The sequence below is a fragment of the Salmo salar genome, chromosome 18 (genome assembly GCF_965601325.2).
Source record: "Salmo salar chromosome 18, fSalSal1, whole genome shotgun sequence".
Lineage (NCBI taxonomy): Eukaryota > Metazoa > Chordata > Actinopteri > Salmoniformes > Salmonidae > Salmo > Salmo salar.
The window spans coordinates 27,983,090-28,001,740 of NC_138308.1; the positions used below are offsets into that span (position 1 = coordinate 27,983,090).

Below are 18,651 nucleotides of genomic sequence, written 5' to 3' on the forward strand. Positions count from 1 at the left end.
TGCGAATCCTTTTTCTGATGCATTTCAACAGAAATTGGTAAAGTAGAGAAATAAAAAAATGGTAAAGTAGGGAACCAAGCTCGGGCGAGGGCAACAAGTCCAAATATATACAACATTCAAACCTCCGTCAACATCAACGAATAGGATACTGCTTATTATATACAGACATGTTATCATTCATGCACAGTTCGAGGCAGAGTGTGACGCCCAATTTCACACTCCGGTTGCTTAACAGTTGAGTGGCTCTCTGCCGTTGAGTGGCTCTTTCCCAGACTTCCCAGTAGTAAACCCTCTCAACCTTTTAAAAAACACTCCGCTCGACATGCAGGCCCACAAAACAAGTCCAGTCGGTGGTCTTTGAAACAGGGTATCCCAAACTTTATTTTCTGTGTCAGAAGTGTACCATGTAGAGTAATCACAGTTAGTGTACTTCTTCCTATTAGTTGGTGTGCAACATAAAGAAAAAAAACACAGACATGAACAAAAATAAGACAACAAAATAAATCATGATATTCTATCAATTATAATCAATAAGAAAAAACAAACAGCAAACTTAACCCTGTAAGAGAGACAGCAAGAACATGACAGATCGACAGGGTGAGCTTGAGAGAAAGTTAAAGAGGGAGAGGCAGGGAATGCAAGGAGGGAAAATTAGAGAGAACGTGGGAGATATTAGAACCATGAAAACTACAGGTCCATCTGGGCGGCGGGTGGGTGGTGCTAATCAGATGACACACATCAAGTACAGACAGACAGACAGACAGACAGACAGACAGACAGACAGACAGACAGACAGACAGACAGACAGACAGACAGACAGACAGACAGACAGACAGACAGACAGACAGACAGACAGACAGACAGACAGACACTCAACAGGGACAGAGACAGATAGGCATGTACAGTACCAGCCAGCCAGTGAGACAGAGAGGCAGGCACATACCAGGTAGATAAGACAGACAGACAGACAGACAGACAGACAGACAGACAGACAGACAGACAGACAGACAGACAGACAGACAGACAGACAGACAGACAGACAGACAGACAGACAGACAGACAGACAGACAGACAGACAGACAGACAGACAGACAGACACAGACATCTTGAGACAAAGAATGAAACCATCCCGAAGAAATTACACTTCTCAGGTATCAAAGACGAAACACTGCTCAGCATAGCAGGAACAGAGAGAGACAGCAAAACAAGCACTTAAACAAACTACTTCTCCAAAAAGGCAATATTTGTCATTCTTGAGTTAAGTGAGGGTTTTAAAATAAATATGTAGAATTCTCTAAGATATGTGGAGGTATCAGACCTCTCTCTGTTAACACTATACAGTATATACATATGATCTCTTCATGACAAAATAGCTTTTGGTGTACATAGTTCTCTTACACTGTCAAATAACACAACCAGCCATGTCATTATAAGCAAGCAGTGTCTTTTGTACAAATTTCCATGCAACTCCCTTAAGATACATAACTCTTTAAGTTCTCACCCTCCTTCAACAATAGCAGATATTGCCTTTTTTAACTGAATGTGCAATATTTAACTTCAAATAAAACATTCTAGTACATGGGTGAGTGGGGGGGGGGGGGGGGGGGGGGCGGTCAGCTCGCAACCCATGTGACATGGAGATGCAGGGAACCGAGCTCGGGTGAGAGACCCGAAGCCCTATCACGTCCAAGTCCCCACTGGGATATAGTGGATGGGAGACCCGTTTAACCAACTGCCCCCCAATCCCCTTCCACACGGTGGTGAATCCACGCGTACTGGAGGCAGATGGGGCAGCCAATCGGGAATAGCCCAGGCAATTGGTAAAGTTGGGAACCAAGCTCGGGTGAGGTTGGGGACACAACAAGTCCAAATCTATACAACATTCAAACCTCCATCAACATCAACAAATGGGATACTGCTTATTATATACAGACATGTTATCATTCATGCACAGTGTGAACAAGTAGCACATTAACATTCCAAAATATGGACATAGGGGGGGGGGGGGTAAGAGGATACAGAGAGATGCTGCGCTGCACAGTCACGGTGTAGACACCATAGCGACACATGCTGGGCAGGAGAAGTCCTTGTGCTTCACTGCACCAGTACACAATGTATGGTATGGCTGTACTTCACATGTTATTTCTTCTTCTTCTTCTTTCTCCTCTTTCTCCTCTTTTCATTGTAGTTGGTTAACTTGATATTAGGGTTTGAGGTCTTTTTAAGTATTCAATTGTCATAGTAATGTTTTCAGGTCAGTGAAAGATCATATAATCCCGTAACTGCAGGGTCACCATCAGCATATAAGCACTGTCATCCTTTTCATTACAAACTCGGGAACCAGTGCAATGTTTTTCCTTCACATCGAAACATCCCACCCCACTCCATACAAAAAAACAAATAGAGCTACTCTAGAGCTTGATGCCACCACCTTCATAATTAACCAACAGCTGCTGTAATAGAAACCCCGCACCCCGCACCCCCACCATGAACCTTAAAAACTCTGACCACAGTTGGTCATTCGTGAACAACTTCACTTTAGACCAGGTAAGCAAGGGGACAAGCAAGCATTAACCCATCCCCATGAAATGTGAACGTTTTTATACAAATTTGTCATTAGAAATGTTCCGTTTTGGTTAAACAACAGCAAGACTTTTAGTACCGCAGAGGGATCTTGTTAAGAAATGTCAGTGTGTTAGAAAACCCACTACTATTCTGGCTAAGCTGTTACTGGAGTTTCCATTAGAAATAGTTCCCTTTGGCAAAAGAGGAGTAAACTGCACTTGACTTCCATATTCAGTGCCTTCGGAAAGTATTCAGACCCCTTGACCTTTTCCACATTTTGTTACGTTACAGCCTTATTCTAAAATGGATTAAAGAAAAAAAAATCCTCATCAATCTACACACAATACCCTATAAGGACAAAGTGAAAACAGGTTTTTGGATTTTTTTTGCAACTTTATTGAAAATAAAAAACAGAAATACCTTATTTACATAAGTATTCAGACTCTTTGCTTTGAGACTTGAAATTGAACTCAGGTGCATCCTGTCTCCATTGATCATCCTTGATGTTTCTACAACTTGATTGGAGTCCACCTGTGGTAAATTCTATTGATTGGACATGATTTGGAAAGGTCTATATTCTCCCAGAGTTGACAGGGTATGTCAGAGCAAAAACCAAGCCAAGAGGTCGAGGGAATTGTCTGTAGACCTTCGAGATAGGATTGTGTCGAGCCACAGATCTGGGGAAGGGTACCAAAACATGTCTGCAGGCCTCCATCATTCTTAAATAGAAGAAGTTTGGAACCACCAAGGCTCTTCCTAGAGCTGGTCGCCCGGCCAAACTGAGCAGTCGGGGGAGAGGGGCCTGGTTCAGGGAGGTGACCAAAACCCCAATGGTCACTCTGACAGAGCTCCAGAGATCCTCTATGGAGATGGGAGAACCTTCCAGAAGGACAACCATCTCTGCAGCACTCCACCAATCAGGACTTTATGGTAGATTGGCCAGACGGAAGCCACTCCTCAGTAAAAGGCACATGACAGCCCACTTGGAGTTTGCCAAAAGGCACCTAAAGGACTCTCAAACCATGAGAAACAAGATTCTCTGGTCTGATGAAACCAAGATTGAACTCTTTGGCCTGAATGCCAAGCGAAACGTCTGGGGAAAACCTGGCACCATCCCTACGGTGAAGCATGGTGGGACTGGGAGACTAGTTAGGATCGAGGAAAAGAGGAATGGAGCAAATTACAGAGATATCCTTGATGGAAATCTGCTCAAGAGTGCTCAGGACCTCAGACTGGGTCTGCATACTTATGTAAATGTGATATTTCATATATTTTCTTTATTGCATTTGCAAAAATGTTAAAAAAATAAGTTATTTTCTTTGTCAATATGGGGTATTGTGTGTAGATTGATGAGCAAAAAACCTATTTAATCCATTTTAGAATAAGGCTGTAACGTACCAAAATGTGGAAAAAGGCAAGGGGTCTGAAAACGTTCTGAATGCACTGTAAGTACTTTAATCTAGAACCTTCTCAGGGCTGCAAATTCTGTGGTGAGAAATGACAAGAAAATACAAAATCTTGCTATGTTTATAATTTTCTAAACCAAACTACAACTCTATGATTACTTCTACTTCATTATCACGTTACACATCAAGTATAAACCAAACTCAGTAGGAAACTCAGGGTATTCATCATACCTTTAACATAAAAAATTGATTGAAGGTGTAAATAATGTGGACATCCTTCATCTTCCACATATGGATTGATCTAAACTGGACTTGTAGTCTTGAATGTAAACCCTTATATCTCGAAACTGCCAGTAAGGTGGATTCAAATGATTGCATCATTACGACAAAAGCTTTTTACCTCTGAAAAGAGAAAATACCCAGCCAATGTATTTCTCAACAGATTCACATTGAACTTCTGTAAAATGTCTCTATAGGGCTACTGCACTATAGAAACAGTTTAATCTACACTTCTGTCCACCATTACAATTGATGTATTTACGTTTAAGATATTGTTTGATGGAATATAAATGAAGATGTGCAGCTCAGTGGAGAGAGAAGAGTGTGTGGGTTAAGTGTTGAGGGCGGGTTTAGGATAGCGTTGGGTTTAGGATAGGGGCGGGTTTAGGATAAGGGCGAGGGGTAAAGGGTTAAGTTTCTGGTTAGGGTTAGTGGTTAAGAATTGGCTGTAGAGCCCACAGAGGATTGGGACTGATAGAAAGACCAGTCAGGGAGGAACTTAGACACACATATGGAGAAGAAGAGCCAATGGGAGAAGCTGCTGAAAGGCGTGTAGCCAATGGATAGAGCTTATACAGTATGGCTTCTCTGCATTCTATTGCAATTTGAATCAAGTATGTTGGTGATGACAATCCCATTGACTAAACTGGAAAAGTCATCTTGGGCTAGTTTTGAAAATGATCATTTAAGTTGACAACGAGTTATCTGAAAGTTAAAATGGTAATGCTGGCCATTCAAAAACGATACGGCCTTAAAGGTAAAATGATACTAAACTCCATGATTTTCATCTTTTACATAACTACATCTGCGGCAAGATAAAATAACAGAGGAACCCTAATCAGATGTTCTACTGGGGATCAAACCGAGGATCAGAAGGTGGTGGGCAGCTCTTGCAGCCAGGCCCTAACTGAGATTTATTAAGACTCACACACAGAGGAGAGACCTTCTTTAAAAGTAGCTGTTACTCCCAACCACTACGTTTGTTAACAGCTGAATCATTTTTGGGGGGGGATGTTCATGCATATACATATCAATAATGATGGTCAGGGGAATTTAAGGATTTCACTCAGATGTCTAGTGTTTAGTTTGAAACGAGCACCAGGCGTGGACGATGCTGTTTCTGGAAGGTTGCTGAGTTGTAAGAGATATACTAAACAGCTCCCCCTTCAGGATGCACACCCCCACACACCCACAAACACACACGCACACCCACGCACCCACAAACACACACTCACACCCACGCACCCACAAACACTCACACCCACGCACCCACAAACACACACTTACACCCACGCACCCACAAACACACACTCACACCCACGCACCCACAAACACACACTCACACCCACGCACCCACAAACACACACGCACACCCACGCACCCACAAACACACACTCACACCCACGCACCCACAAACACACACACCCACAAACACACACACACACACCCACAAACACACACTCACACCCACGCACCCACAAACACACACACCCACAAACACACACACACACACACACACCCACAAACACACACTCACACCCACGCACCCACAAACACACACACCCACAAACACACACACACACACCCACAAACACACACGCACACCCACGCACCCACAAACACACACGCACCCACAAACACACACACCCACAAACACACACTCACCCACAAACACACACGCACACCCACGCACCCACAAACACACACACCCACAAACACACACGCACACACACCCACAAACACACACGCACACACACCCACAAACACACACGCACACCCACGCACCCACAAACACACACGCACACACGCACCCACAAACACACACGCACCCACAAACACACACACCCACGCACCCACAAACACACACGCACACGCACCCACAAACACACACGCACCCACAAACACACACGTACACACACCCACAAACACACACGCACACGCACCCACAAACACACACGCACACGCATCCACAAACACACACGCACACGTACACGCACCCACAAACACACACGCACGCACGCACACGCACTCACAAACACACACACCCACGCACCCACAAACACACACGCACCCACAAACACACACGCACACACAAACACAAACGCACACGTACACGCACTCACAAACACACACACGCCCACGCACCCACACGCACTCACAAACACACACGCGCACACGCTCCCACAAACACACATGCACCCGCGCGCACACACTCCCACGAACACACACACACACACACAACTGCCATTCTACAGACTTCAGAGGGATGTCTATCCTAGCCTTGACAGGCCTCTCCTCGCATGAACAACCAGTTTCATCCACTAAGCACTAGACCATGGGGACAGAGGAGGGGGGGCAGATCTTTCACTTCTTAAAAGGGGGATGGGGGAAAGGGGGGTTATTAATGACAAGAGGAAAATGTTTTTCACTACTGCTGTTACCTCCTTCTTGTCTCTGGTTAGCTCTTCTTGGGCCTTCTTAAGTCTGATGCTGTTTAGAAGGCCTTGAAGTGGCAGTAGGCCTCCAGCGAGGAGAACAGAATGTACAGCAGCCACAGGCTGACAAACAGCATGGTGGTCAGTATCTTGGGAGTCCGCGGACCTCCCAGCTCGCCGCCGATCGAAGGTCGCCTCCGGTACATCAGCACCCCCACGCAGATGAAGGCGAAGATGGTGAAGAGAGTGACGGAGAAGGCCAGGCTCCCCGGGTCTACCTTGAAGTCGTTGCCCTTGGAGTTGTGGTAGATGGCAGCCATGGACCAGGCCACGCCGATGCCCAGGAACACATTGACCGCGTTGCTGCCCGTCACGTTGCCGATGGATGCGTCAGCATACTGGTCCTGGATGGCTGCCACCTTACTGGCAAAGGTGTCTGGGGGAATGGGGAGAAGGGGAGGAGGACAGAGGTTAGTGTTGTATGTTGTGTGTGATTCAATAGGGATTGGGAAAAGGTTATTGGATGGGAGGAATGAATGTTGATGAGGTATGGGGAAGGGGATGTGGGTGAAGGGTGACAGACAAAACAGAAAAGCTAAATGTTAATTCACAGACTAGAGAACCCTGAACAGCATCGTTTCATGAAACATCGTTTAATGAATTCTCTGGAGAATATAATCAGGGAGCAAAGTTGGCACCATTGCTGTGACAGGACCTCCATCTCAGCAGAACTCTTCTGTCTATGTCTTTCTCCCAGACCCAGTTCAATACCTGAGGCAAGCACAATCCTATTTATAAATGGCCGTCTCTGTGACTGGATTGAACTAGTCTGCTCTAGGAATAACAGCAACCCAGCAGGAAGAGACCATCCAATCTCTGGAGTGGAGATGTGTATGCTAAGTTGTTACCTTGCCAGGAGCAAATGCTTCCATAGAGAGTCAGGGCAACTAGCCTAATTTTGAAGATGTCTTTCATTGGCAAGTGACAAAGCACTCTGTTTAATTCCCCTTTCTGGCCCTCAATCCTCCCTTACTTCCTTTGTGCAACCCCCTCTCCTTTTCCTGGCACCTTCAACAGAGAAAGGACTTGGTCTTTCAGTTCTGGCCAAATGGGCAGGGGAAAAGAGGGTGAAAATAAGAGAAGTGGGGGAAGGAGATGGAGAGGGTGGTAAGGGGAGGAGAGAAGAGAAGAGGCAGCACATAGATGACAGAGGGGACATCGAGAGAGAGAGAGAGAGAGAGAGAGAGAGAGAGAGAGATGGAAAAAGAGACAGAGAGAGATAGAGAGAGGGCGAAAGAGTAGAAGAGTGGATTACTAGGTTGAGACATACTGTTCCTCAGGGTGACTCCATTCACTAAACTGGCACCAGGCTCTGCCAGCTGGACATGATAACATGGTCATTGGCACTGGGTGGCACTATTCAATGGGAATCTAGCTCTGGTGACTTCAACATGGCACAGGACACACACTGACATGGGCATACAAGTGTGGACATTACTGGACCACAATAGTGAATACATTGGGCCCAGTAGCTGTGGCTGATCAGAACAATGACCTATATTATCCATTGCTTCACAAAAAGGCTTAGACTGAAGAAAGACACACACACACACACACACACAGACAGACAGACAGACAGACAGACAGACAGACAGACAGACAGACAGACAGACAGACAGACAGACAGACAGACAGACAGACAGACAGACAGACAGACAGACACCTGTTTGAGAGCTGTAAGGCATAAATAACTAAGGAAGATTTATTACTTAAAAATAATCCATCTGTGGTCCAGTGACTCTGGAGAGTACTCTCAGGGACTCACCCCTTGATCCCCAGCCTGCCAACTGGCCACTCTGGCCTTGTACTGAGCTGCAAAACCACTGGAGCAAGACCAGGAAGAAATATAATTGAAAACATAAAGTGCATAAGTTAAACTACAGATAACTGCCAAAATAAACGAAATTCCAACACCAAGTGTCTGAATAGGGTGTTGGGTCACCATGAGCCAGAACAGCTTCAATGCACCTTGATATAGATTCTACAAGTGTCTGGAACTCTATTAGAGGGTTGAGACCCTTCTTCCACAAGAAATTCCATAATTTGGTGTTTTGTTGCTGGTGGTGGAAACGCTGTCTCAGGCGCCACTCCAGAATCTCGCATACGTTTTTAATTGGGTTGAGATGTGGTGACTGAGACAGCCATGGCATATGGGTTACATAGTTTTCATGCTCATCAAACCATTCAGTGACCACTTGTGCCCTGTGGATGGGGGCATTGTCATCCTATGGTGGCATAGCCTTGGTAGCCAAAGTAATTTTTATACATGACCCTAAGCATGATGGGATGTTAATTGCTTAATTAACTCAAGAACCACATCTGTGTGGAAGCAGTTGCTTTCAATATACTTTGTAGCCATCATTTACTCATGTGTTTCCTTTATCTTTCTGTCTCTCTGACTCTCTCAATCAATGTAATGGTTAAATAAGAGCAATCATTTCTTCAGGCTTTGTACGGCAGGATGGACAAAAGGCTCTCTCTCTCTCTGATAACACAGGGTGGTTGGATCCACTGAGCAGAATGGACAGAGAGACAGGGGAGAGAGCTGTGGAGTGGCTAAATGCGGATGTAGAACAGACAGGGGCTGCCTCATCTGCACCGATCATCTCAGCTTCACTGAGAAGGAAGGGACGGAGGGATGGAGGGAAGGAGGGATGGAGGGAAGGGGGATGGAGGGATGGAGGGAAGGAGGGATGGGGGGACGGAGGGATGGAGGGAAGGAGGGATGGAGGGAAGGGGGGATGGAAAGGTGGAGGGAAGGAGGGATGGAGGGAAGGAGGGATGAGGGAAGGAGGGATGGAGGGATGGAGGGATGGAGGGAAGGAGGGAAGGGGGGATGGAGGGAAGGAGGGATGGAGGGAAGGAAGGATGGAGGGAAGGAGGGATGGAGGGAAGGAGGGATGGAGGGAAGGGAGGAAACCGAGGGGGTGTGTGGTGTGGTGTCTCATAGTTATCCACAAGACAAAACAGAGCATCTATAAGAGAGACATGCACGCAAACACACACATGCACACACACACGCACACACGCACGCACGCACGCACGCACACACACACTTCAGTCCTCTTGGTGGCTGTGATTGTGTAAGGATAGAGAACAGTGTGTGTGGGTAGATATAATATCTCTTTGTGACCATGTGTGGGTGTGTCTGTGTCTGTGTAATCAGCACAGTGTGTGTGTGCGATTGGCAGATATCCCACCTGTTGTCCTTCTCATTGATCCTCTCTCCCTCCCTGTGTGAGAGCATATTCAACCTCCTCTGCCCTATCAGGAGCCTGCAGTCAATCCTGGGTCCTCTCTACCTCCAAGAAAATAGTTTTTCTCAAGCAGACAGCAGAAAAAGGCAAAAGCTCATCTGTAAGACAACAGCTTGACTGCTAATCACTTCCTGGCTGTGACATCACACAGTCACAGTGGAGACTGTTGTCTTTGACAAGCCCTACAATCACCAGCCATTTAACTGCCACACATCTGCTGCTCTCTCCGGCCCTATTAATATGCAGAAACAGCCTCTCTCTGCCGCAGCTGCCGCTAATGGCTATATCGGTTACTACAGCGATTAGGCCTCCACCCCTTTGTGCGTCTCTGCTGTCCCTTCCTGACAAGGCCAGGAGGAAGCGATGCTGATGATGTCACATCCGGTGTGCTGGGAGTATTCTCACACAAATCGATGCTCCCACAATATCCATTTGTAGTCAGGAACATAGAATTAGTAATTGAATAGGATCTTTGGTCTGGAAGGACAGTAAAGACCTTATCCTGCTCTCTTTCTCTATATGTGTTAAGACTGACTGTGACTGTGCGCCCCATAAACTATCCAAGCCTACATGATAAATGTCACGCTCACGCCTACAGATGGACATCTTAGAGGGATCAACCATTATATCAACCATTAGCTGTTTGCCTAGTAAGGTCTTATAGAGAAGCAGTCCATTGCACTAGAAATAATGACAGTAGGTCTGTGGTACTAACAGGATATGTTTAAAAGTCCTTCTACAGATGTCAGATCTTAATTTGATCACCCTGTTGCAATGCAGGAAATGTACAGCTTGTAGTGTATTTGAGGTTTAAAAAGGTTTCTGAAGCTTGTAATTTCCACTTCAAAATGTCAGACTTGATTTCCCCTTACCAAAAATGTAGCAACCCTTATAAAAATGTCCATTAATTATAATCCACATAAAAATTCACGTTTCCTGTTGCTGCAGGATTATTTTCCTGCTGTAGCAAACTGGCTCAAATGAATATCCTACATCTGTACCTGCACTGAGAAAAAACAGGGAGAGACTTTCATTAAATACCCTGTCGTTCTCCATACCCCCTACAAAGTGTATCAACCTAGAACAGCAAGAGCTCCAACCCGAAAAACTCCACTTTGTGAAGTAGTAAACATCAACACAGAGGTGGAGGTGCTAATTGGCCAACAGCTGGACCTATATTTATACCTGATGTTTTCTGAGGAAAGTCTTGACAGAAGAGGCTCATTCTGTTAACATATTTAGATGTGTTTGTTTGTGTGTGTATGTGTGTATGTGCGTGAGGCCGGGAGGGCAGTGGGCAAGCAGTCTGCCAGCAGCATGCCTGGTAAGTGTTGTTCACCACTCTCCCTACAGTGTTATTTATCACACTTACACTAGCAAAGCCACATGTGGGATAGAAAACAACCTTGAGACTAATGTACTTTGTTGTGTTCTGAATACAAGGCTCACTTTTTTATTGCATGACTAAATGCAGAGATTTACATATTCCACTCAGTGTGCTCTCTACTATCCTCAAAATATTCACACACCAACGCAAGCACTCACACAGGGGTGATTTTCAACTGAGCATTGGGCTATACTACCTTGGCTTGGGCTGCTGATGGTCTTCTCCGGCTGACTGACCATGACAAACGAGGCTCATTGAGCCGTGTGGCTGCGGTGTGCCGTTATATTGACTATAATTACAGTGGGGCAGGAGGTGTGTTGTTATATTGACTATAATTACAGTGGGGCGGGAGGTGTGCTGTTATATGGACTATAATTACAGTGGGGCGGGAGGGTGTTGTTATATTGACTATAATTACAGTGGGGCGGGAGGTGTGTTGTTATATTGACTATAATTACAGTGGGGAGGGAGGTGTGTTGTTATATTGACTATAATTACAGTGGGGCGGGAGGTGATGTTGTTATATTGACTATAATTACAGTGGGGCGGGAGGTGTGTTGTTATATTGACTATAATTACAGTGGGGAGGGAGGTGTGTTGTTATATTGACTATAATTACAGTGGGGCGGGAGGTGTGTTGTTATATTGACTATAATTACAGTGGGGCGGGAGGTGTGTTGTTATATTGACTATAATTACAGTGGGGCGGGAGGTGTGTTGTTATATTGACTATAATTACAGTGGGGAGGGAGGTGTGTTGTTATATTGACTATAATTACAGTGGGGCGGGAGGTGTGTTGTTATATTGACTATAATTACAGTGGGGAGGGAGGTGTGTTGTTATATTGACTATAATTACAGTGGGGAGGGAGGTGTGTTGTTATATTGACTATAATTACAGTGGGGCGGGAGGTGTGTTGTTATATTGACTATAATTACAGTGGGGCGGGAGGTGTGTTGTTATATTGACTATAATTACAGTGGGGAGGGAGGTGTGTTGTTATATTGACTATAATTACAGTGGGGCGGGAGGTGTGTTGTTATATTGACTATAATTACAGTGGGGCGGGAGGTGTGTTGTTATATTGACTATAATTACAGTGGGGCGGGAGGTGTGTTGTTATATTGACTATAATTACAGTGGGGAGGGAGGTGTGTTGTTATATTGACTATAATTACAGTGGGGAGGGAGGTGTGTTGTTATATTGACTATAATTACAGTGGGGCGGGAGGTGTGTTGTTATATTGACTATAATTACAGTGGGGAGGGAGGTGTGTTGTTATATTGACTATAATTACAGTGGGGAGGGAGGTGTGTTGTTATATTGACTATAATTACAGTGGGGAGGGAGGTGTGTTGTTATATTGACTATAATTACAGTGGGGCGGGAGGGGTGTTGTTATATTGACTATAATTACAGTGGGGCGGGAGGTGTGTTGTTATATTGACTATAATTACAGTGGGGCGGGAGGTGTGTTGTTATATTGACTATAATTACAGTGGGGAGGGAGGTGTGTTGTTATATTGACTATAATTACAGTGGGGAGGGAGGTGTGTTGTTATATTGACTATAATTACAGTGGGGAGGGAGGTGTGTTGTTATATTGACTATAATTACAGTGGGGAGGGAGGTGTGTTGTTATATTGACTATAATTACAGTGGGGCGGGAGGTGTGTTGTTATATTGACTATAATTACAGTGGGGAGGGAGGTGTGTTGTTATATTGACTATAATTACAGTGGGGAGGGAGGGGTGTTGTTATATTGACTATAATTACAGTGGGGCGGGAGGTGTGTTGTTATATTGACTATAATTACAGTGGGGCGGGAGGTGTGTTGTTATATTGACTATAATTACAGTGGGGAGGGAGGTGTGTTGTTATATTGACTATAATTACAGTGGGGCGGGAGGTGTGTTGTTATATTGACTATAATTACAGTGGGGAGGGAGGTGTGTTGTTATATTGACTATAATTACAGTGGGGAGGGAGGTGTGTTGTTATATTGACTATAATTACAGTGGGGAGGGAGGTGTGTTGTTATATTGACTATAATTACAGTGGGGAGGGAGGTGTGTTGTTATATTGACTATAATTACAGTGGGGCGGGAGGTGTGTTGTTATATTGACTATAATTACAGTGGGGAGGGAGGTGTGTTGTTATATTGACTATAATTACAGTGGGGAGGGAGGTGTGTTGTTATATTGACTATAATTACAGTGGGGCGGGAGGTGTGTTGTTATATTGACTATAATTACAGTGGGGCGGGAGGTGTGTTGTTATATTGACTATAATTACAGTGGGGCGGGAGGTGTGTTGTTATATTGACTATAATTACAGTGGGGAGGGAGGTGTGTTGTTATATTGACTATAATTACAGTGGGGCGGGAGGTGTGTTGTTATATTGACTATAATTACAGTGGGGAGGGAGGTGTGTTGTTATATTGACTATAATTACAGTGGGGCGGGAGGTGTGTTGTTATATTGACTATAATTACAGTGGGGAGGGAGGTGTGTTGTTATATTGACTATAATTACAGTGGGGCGGGAGGTGTGTTGTTATATTGACTATAATTACAGTGGGGAGGGAGGTGTGTTGTTATATTGACTATAATTACAGTGGGGAGGGAGGTGTGTTGTTATATTGACTATAATTACAGTGGGGAGGGAGGTGTGTTGTTATATTGACTATAATTACAGTGGGGCGGGAGGGATGTTGTTATATTGACTATAATTACAGTGGGGAGGGTGGTGTGTTGTTATATTGACTATAATTACAGTGGGGCGGGAGGTGTGTTGTTATATTGACTATAATTACAGTGGGGCGGGAGGTGTGTTGTTATATTGACTATAATTACAGTGGGGGGGAGGTGTGTTGTTATATTGACTATAATTACAGTGGGGCGGGGTGTGTTGTTATATTGACTATAATTACAGTGGGGCGGGAGTGTGTTGTTATATTGACTATAATTACAGTGGGGCGGGAGGTGTGTTGTTATATTGACTATAATTACAGTGGGGGGGAGGTGTGTTGTTATATTGACTATAATTACAGTGGGGGGGGGGGTGTTGTTATATGACTATAATTACAGTGGGGCGGGAGGGGTGTTGTTATATTGACTATAATTACAGTGGGGAGGGAGGTGTGTTGTTATATTGACTATAATTACAGTGGGGAGGGAGGGGTGTTGTTATATTGACTATAATTACAGTGGGGCGGGAGGGGTGTTGTTATATTGACTATAATTACAGTGGGGCGGGAGGTGTGTTGTTATATTGACTATAATTACAGTGGGGCGGGAGGGGTGTTGTTATATTGACTATAATTACAGTGGGGCGGGAGGGGTGTTGTTATATTGACTATAATTACAGTGGGGCGGGAGGTGTGTTGTTATATTGACTATAATTACAGTGGGGAGGGAGGTGTGTTGTTATATTGACTATAATTACAGTGGGGAGGGAGGTGTGTTGTTATATTGACTATAATTACAGTGGGGAGGGAGGTGTGTTGTTATAATGACTATAATTACAGTGGGGCGGGAGGTGTGTTGTTATATTGACTATAATTACAGTGGGGCGGGAGGGGTGTTGTTATATTGACTATAATTACAGTGGGGAGGGAGGTGTGTTGTTATATTGACTATAATTACAGTGGGGCGGGAGGGTGTTGTTATATTGACTATAATTACAGTGGGGCGGGAGGTGTGTTGTTATATTGACTATAATTACAGTGGGGAGGGAGGGGTGTTGTTATATTGACTTTAATTACAGTGGGGCGGGAGGGGTGTTGTTATATTGACTATAATTACAGTGGGGCGGGAGGGGTGTTGTTATATTGACTATAATTACAGTGGGGAGGGAGGTGTGTTGTTATAATGACTATAATTACAGTGGGGCGGGAGGGGTGTTGTTATATTGACTATAATTACAGTGGGGAGGGAGGGGTGTTGTTATATTGACTATAATTACAGTGGGGAGGGAGGGGTGTTGTTATATTGACTATAATTACAGTGGGGCGGGAGGTGTGTTGTTATATTGACTATAATTACAGTGGGGAGGGAGGTGTGTTGTTATAATGTGTGTGTGTGTTTGTGTGAGCATGGGGAGACAGGTTTAACCTGTTAGGGCTAGGGGGAAGTATTGACACGGCTGGATAAAAAAACATACCCGATTTAATCTGGTTACCACTCCTACCCAGTAACTAGAATATGCATATACTTATTACATATGGATAGAAAACACCCTACATTTTCTAAAACTGTTTGAATGGTGTCTGTGAGTATAACAGAACTCATTTGGCAGGCAAAACCCTGAGACATTTTCTGACAGGAAGTGGATACCTGATGTGTTGTATTACCTTTAAACCTATCCCATTGAAAAACACAGGGGCTGAGGAATATTTTGGCACTTCCTATTGCTTCCACTAGATGTCACCAGCCTTTACAAAGTGTTTTGAGTCTTCTGGAGGGAGATCTGACCGAACAAGAGCCATGGAACGATGATGGCCCATTAGACACCTGGCGCGCTAGTTCATGTTGGGTACCCTCGTTCCAATACGTTATAAAAGAGTATGAATTTGTCCACCTTGAATATTATTCATGTTCTGGTTAAAAAAGGCCCTAATGATTTATGCTATACAACGTTTGACATGTTTGAACGAACGGAAATATATTTTTTCCCCTCGTTCATGACGAGAAGTCCGGCTGGCTTAGATCATGTGCTAACAAGACGGAGATTTTTGGACATAAATGATGAGCTTTTTTGAACAAAACTACATTCGTTATGGACCTGTGATACCTGGAAGTGACATCTGATGAAGAGAATCAAAGGTAATGGATTATTTACATAGTATTTTCGATTTTAGATCTCCCCAACATGACGTCTAGTCTGTATCGCAACGCGTATTTTTCTGGGCGCAGTGCTCAGATTATTGCAAAGTGTGATTTCCCAGTAAGGTTATTTTTAAATCTGGCAAGTTGATTGCGTTCAAGAGATGTAAATCTATAATTCTTTAAATGACAATATAATATTTTACCAATGTTTTCTAATTTTAATTATTTAATTTGTGACGCTGACTTGACTGCCGGTTATTGGAGGGAAACGATTTCCTCAACATCAATGCCATAGTAAAACGCTGTTTTTGGATATAAATATGAACTTGATAGAACTAAAAATGCATGCATTGTCTAACATAATGTCCTAGGAGTGTCATCTGATGGAGATTGTAAAAGGTTAGTGCATCATTTTAGCTGGTTTTATGGTTTTGGTGACCCTGTCTTTGAATTGACAAAACATTACACACAACTCTTGTAAATGTACTGTCCTAACATACTCTAAATTTATGCTTTCGCCGTAAAACCTTTTTGAAATCGTAAAACGTGGTTAGATTAAGGAGATGTTTATCTTTCAAAGGGTGTAAAATAGTTGTATGTTTGAAAAATTTGAATTTTGACATTTATTTGGATTCAAATTTGCCGCTCTTGAAATGCACCTGCTGTTGATGGAGTGCACCACGGGTGGCACGCTAGCGTCCCACCTAGCCCATAGAGGTTAAAATGTGTTTAGGAGGCAACTACATACACCTGGGAGTACACCATAGAGTCATGTGTGTACTCTGAAAGTTACAGACACACTTTGTGCAAACACACAGAATGACAGACAACGACCACTGACTGCTTGTATTATTTCTCTCCACCTTTTTGTTCCCAGTCCTTAGTGCTAGTGAAATGGGGTTAACGCTACTAGTGAGGGTTAAAGTAGTCCAGTGGGGTTTACAACTTTGAAGTGTCAGAGCGGTGGACCCAGCCCTGAGCCCTGAGTAAGTTACAGTGCATGGCTGGTCAGCAGGTATGTGAAGCGGCTCAGTGTCTACTACATGGACTGGGTGCTAATTAGCTAAGTACTGTAACTGGCCCAGTTGAAAGCTATCCAGCTATGTGTGTGTGTGTGTGTGCTCTGTACATAGTGTGAAACTCATGGAGAAGCATGCAGTCACACCCAGGCTGCTGCTACAGTCCAAACTGCAAAGAGCAGTGTGTGTGTGTGTGTGTGTGTGTGTGTGTGTGTGTGTGTGTGTGTGTGTGTGTGTTTGTGACTCCACATCTGATTCACTGCCCTTGTTCTAAAGTAACTCATCTTCTGGTACCCCACCACTAACCCTTCTGATACCTCACCACTAACACTTCTAGTACGCCACCACTAACCCTTCTGGTACCCCGCCACTAACCCTTCTGATACCTCACCACTAACCCTTCTGGTACCCCACCACTAACCCTTCTGGTACCTCACCACTAACCCTTCTGATACCTCACCACTAACCCTTCTGGTACCCCACCACTAACCCTTCTGGTACCCCACCACTAACCCTTCTGATACCTCACCACTAACCCTTCTGATACCTCACCACTAACCCTTCTGATACCTCACCACTAACCCTTCTGATACCTCAGCACTAACCCTTCTGATACCTCACCACTAACCCTTCTGGTACCTCACCACTAACCCTTCTGGTACCTCACCACTAACCCTTCTGGTACCCCACCACTAACCCTTCTGATACCCGACCACTAACCCTTCTGATACCTCAGCACTAACCCTTCTGGTACCCCACCACTAACCCTTCTGGTACCTCACCACTAACCCTTCTGATACCTCACCACTAACCCTTCTGGTACCTCACCACTAACCCTTCTGGTACCTCACCACTAACCCTTCTGGTACCTCACCACTAACCCTTCTGGTACCCCACCACTAACCCTTCTGATACCTCAGCACTAACCCTTCTGATACCTCACCACTAACCCTTCTGGTACCTCACCACTAACCCTTCTGATACCTCACCACTAACCCTTCTGGTACCCCCCACTAACCCTTTTGGTACCTCACCACTAACCCTTCTGGTACCCCACCACTAACCCTTCTGGTACCCCACCACTAACCCTTCTGGTACCCCACCACTAACCCTTCTGGTACCCCACCACTAACCCTTCTGGTACCCCACCACTAACCCTTCTGGTACCCCACCACTAACCCTTCTGGTACCCCACCACTAACCCTTCTGGTACCTCACCACTAACCTTTCTGGTACCTCACCACTAACCCTTCTTGTACCTCACCACTAACCCTTCTGGTACCCCACCACTAACCCTTCTGGTACCTCACCACTAACCCTTCTTGTACCTCACCACTAACCCTTCTGGTACCCCACCACTAACCCTTCTGATACCTCACCACTAACCCTTCTGATACCTCACCACTAACC

At 44.7% G+C, this 18,651-nt stretch overlaps 1 protein-coding gene across 3 annotated transcripts in view; it reads right to left on the reverse strand.

Moving 5' to 3' along the window:
• Positions 1-354: 354 nt before the first annotated feature.
• The window catches only part of LOC106577160 (sodium/calcium exchanger 1), a 207,950-nt gene continuing 189,653 nt past the window's right edge, over positions 355-18,651 (reverse strand). For all 3 annotated transcript variants that reach the window (XM_014154971.3, XM_014154970.3, XM_045700982.2), the window contains exon 7: positions 355-7,121. In XM_014154971.3, the coding sequence (XP_014010446.1) occupies positions 6,745-7,121 (377 nt within the window). In that variant the 3' untranslated portion in view covers positions 355-6,744. The remainder of the gene's footprint in view (positions 7,122-18,651) is intronic.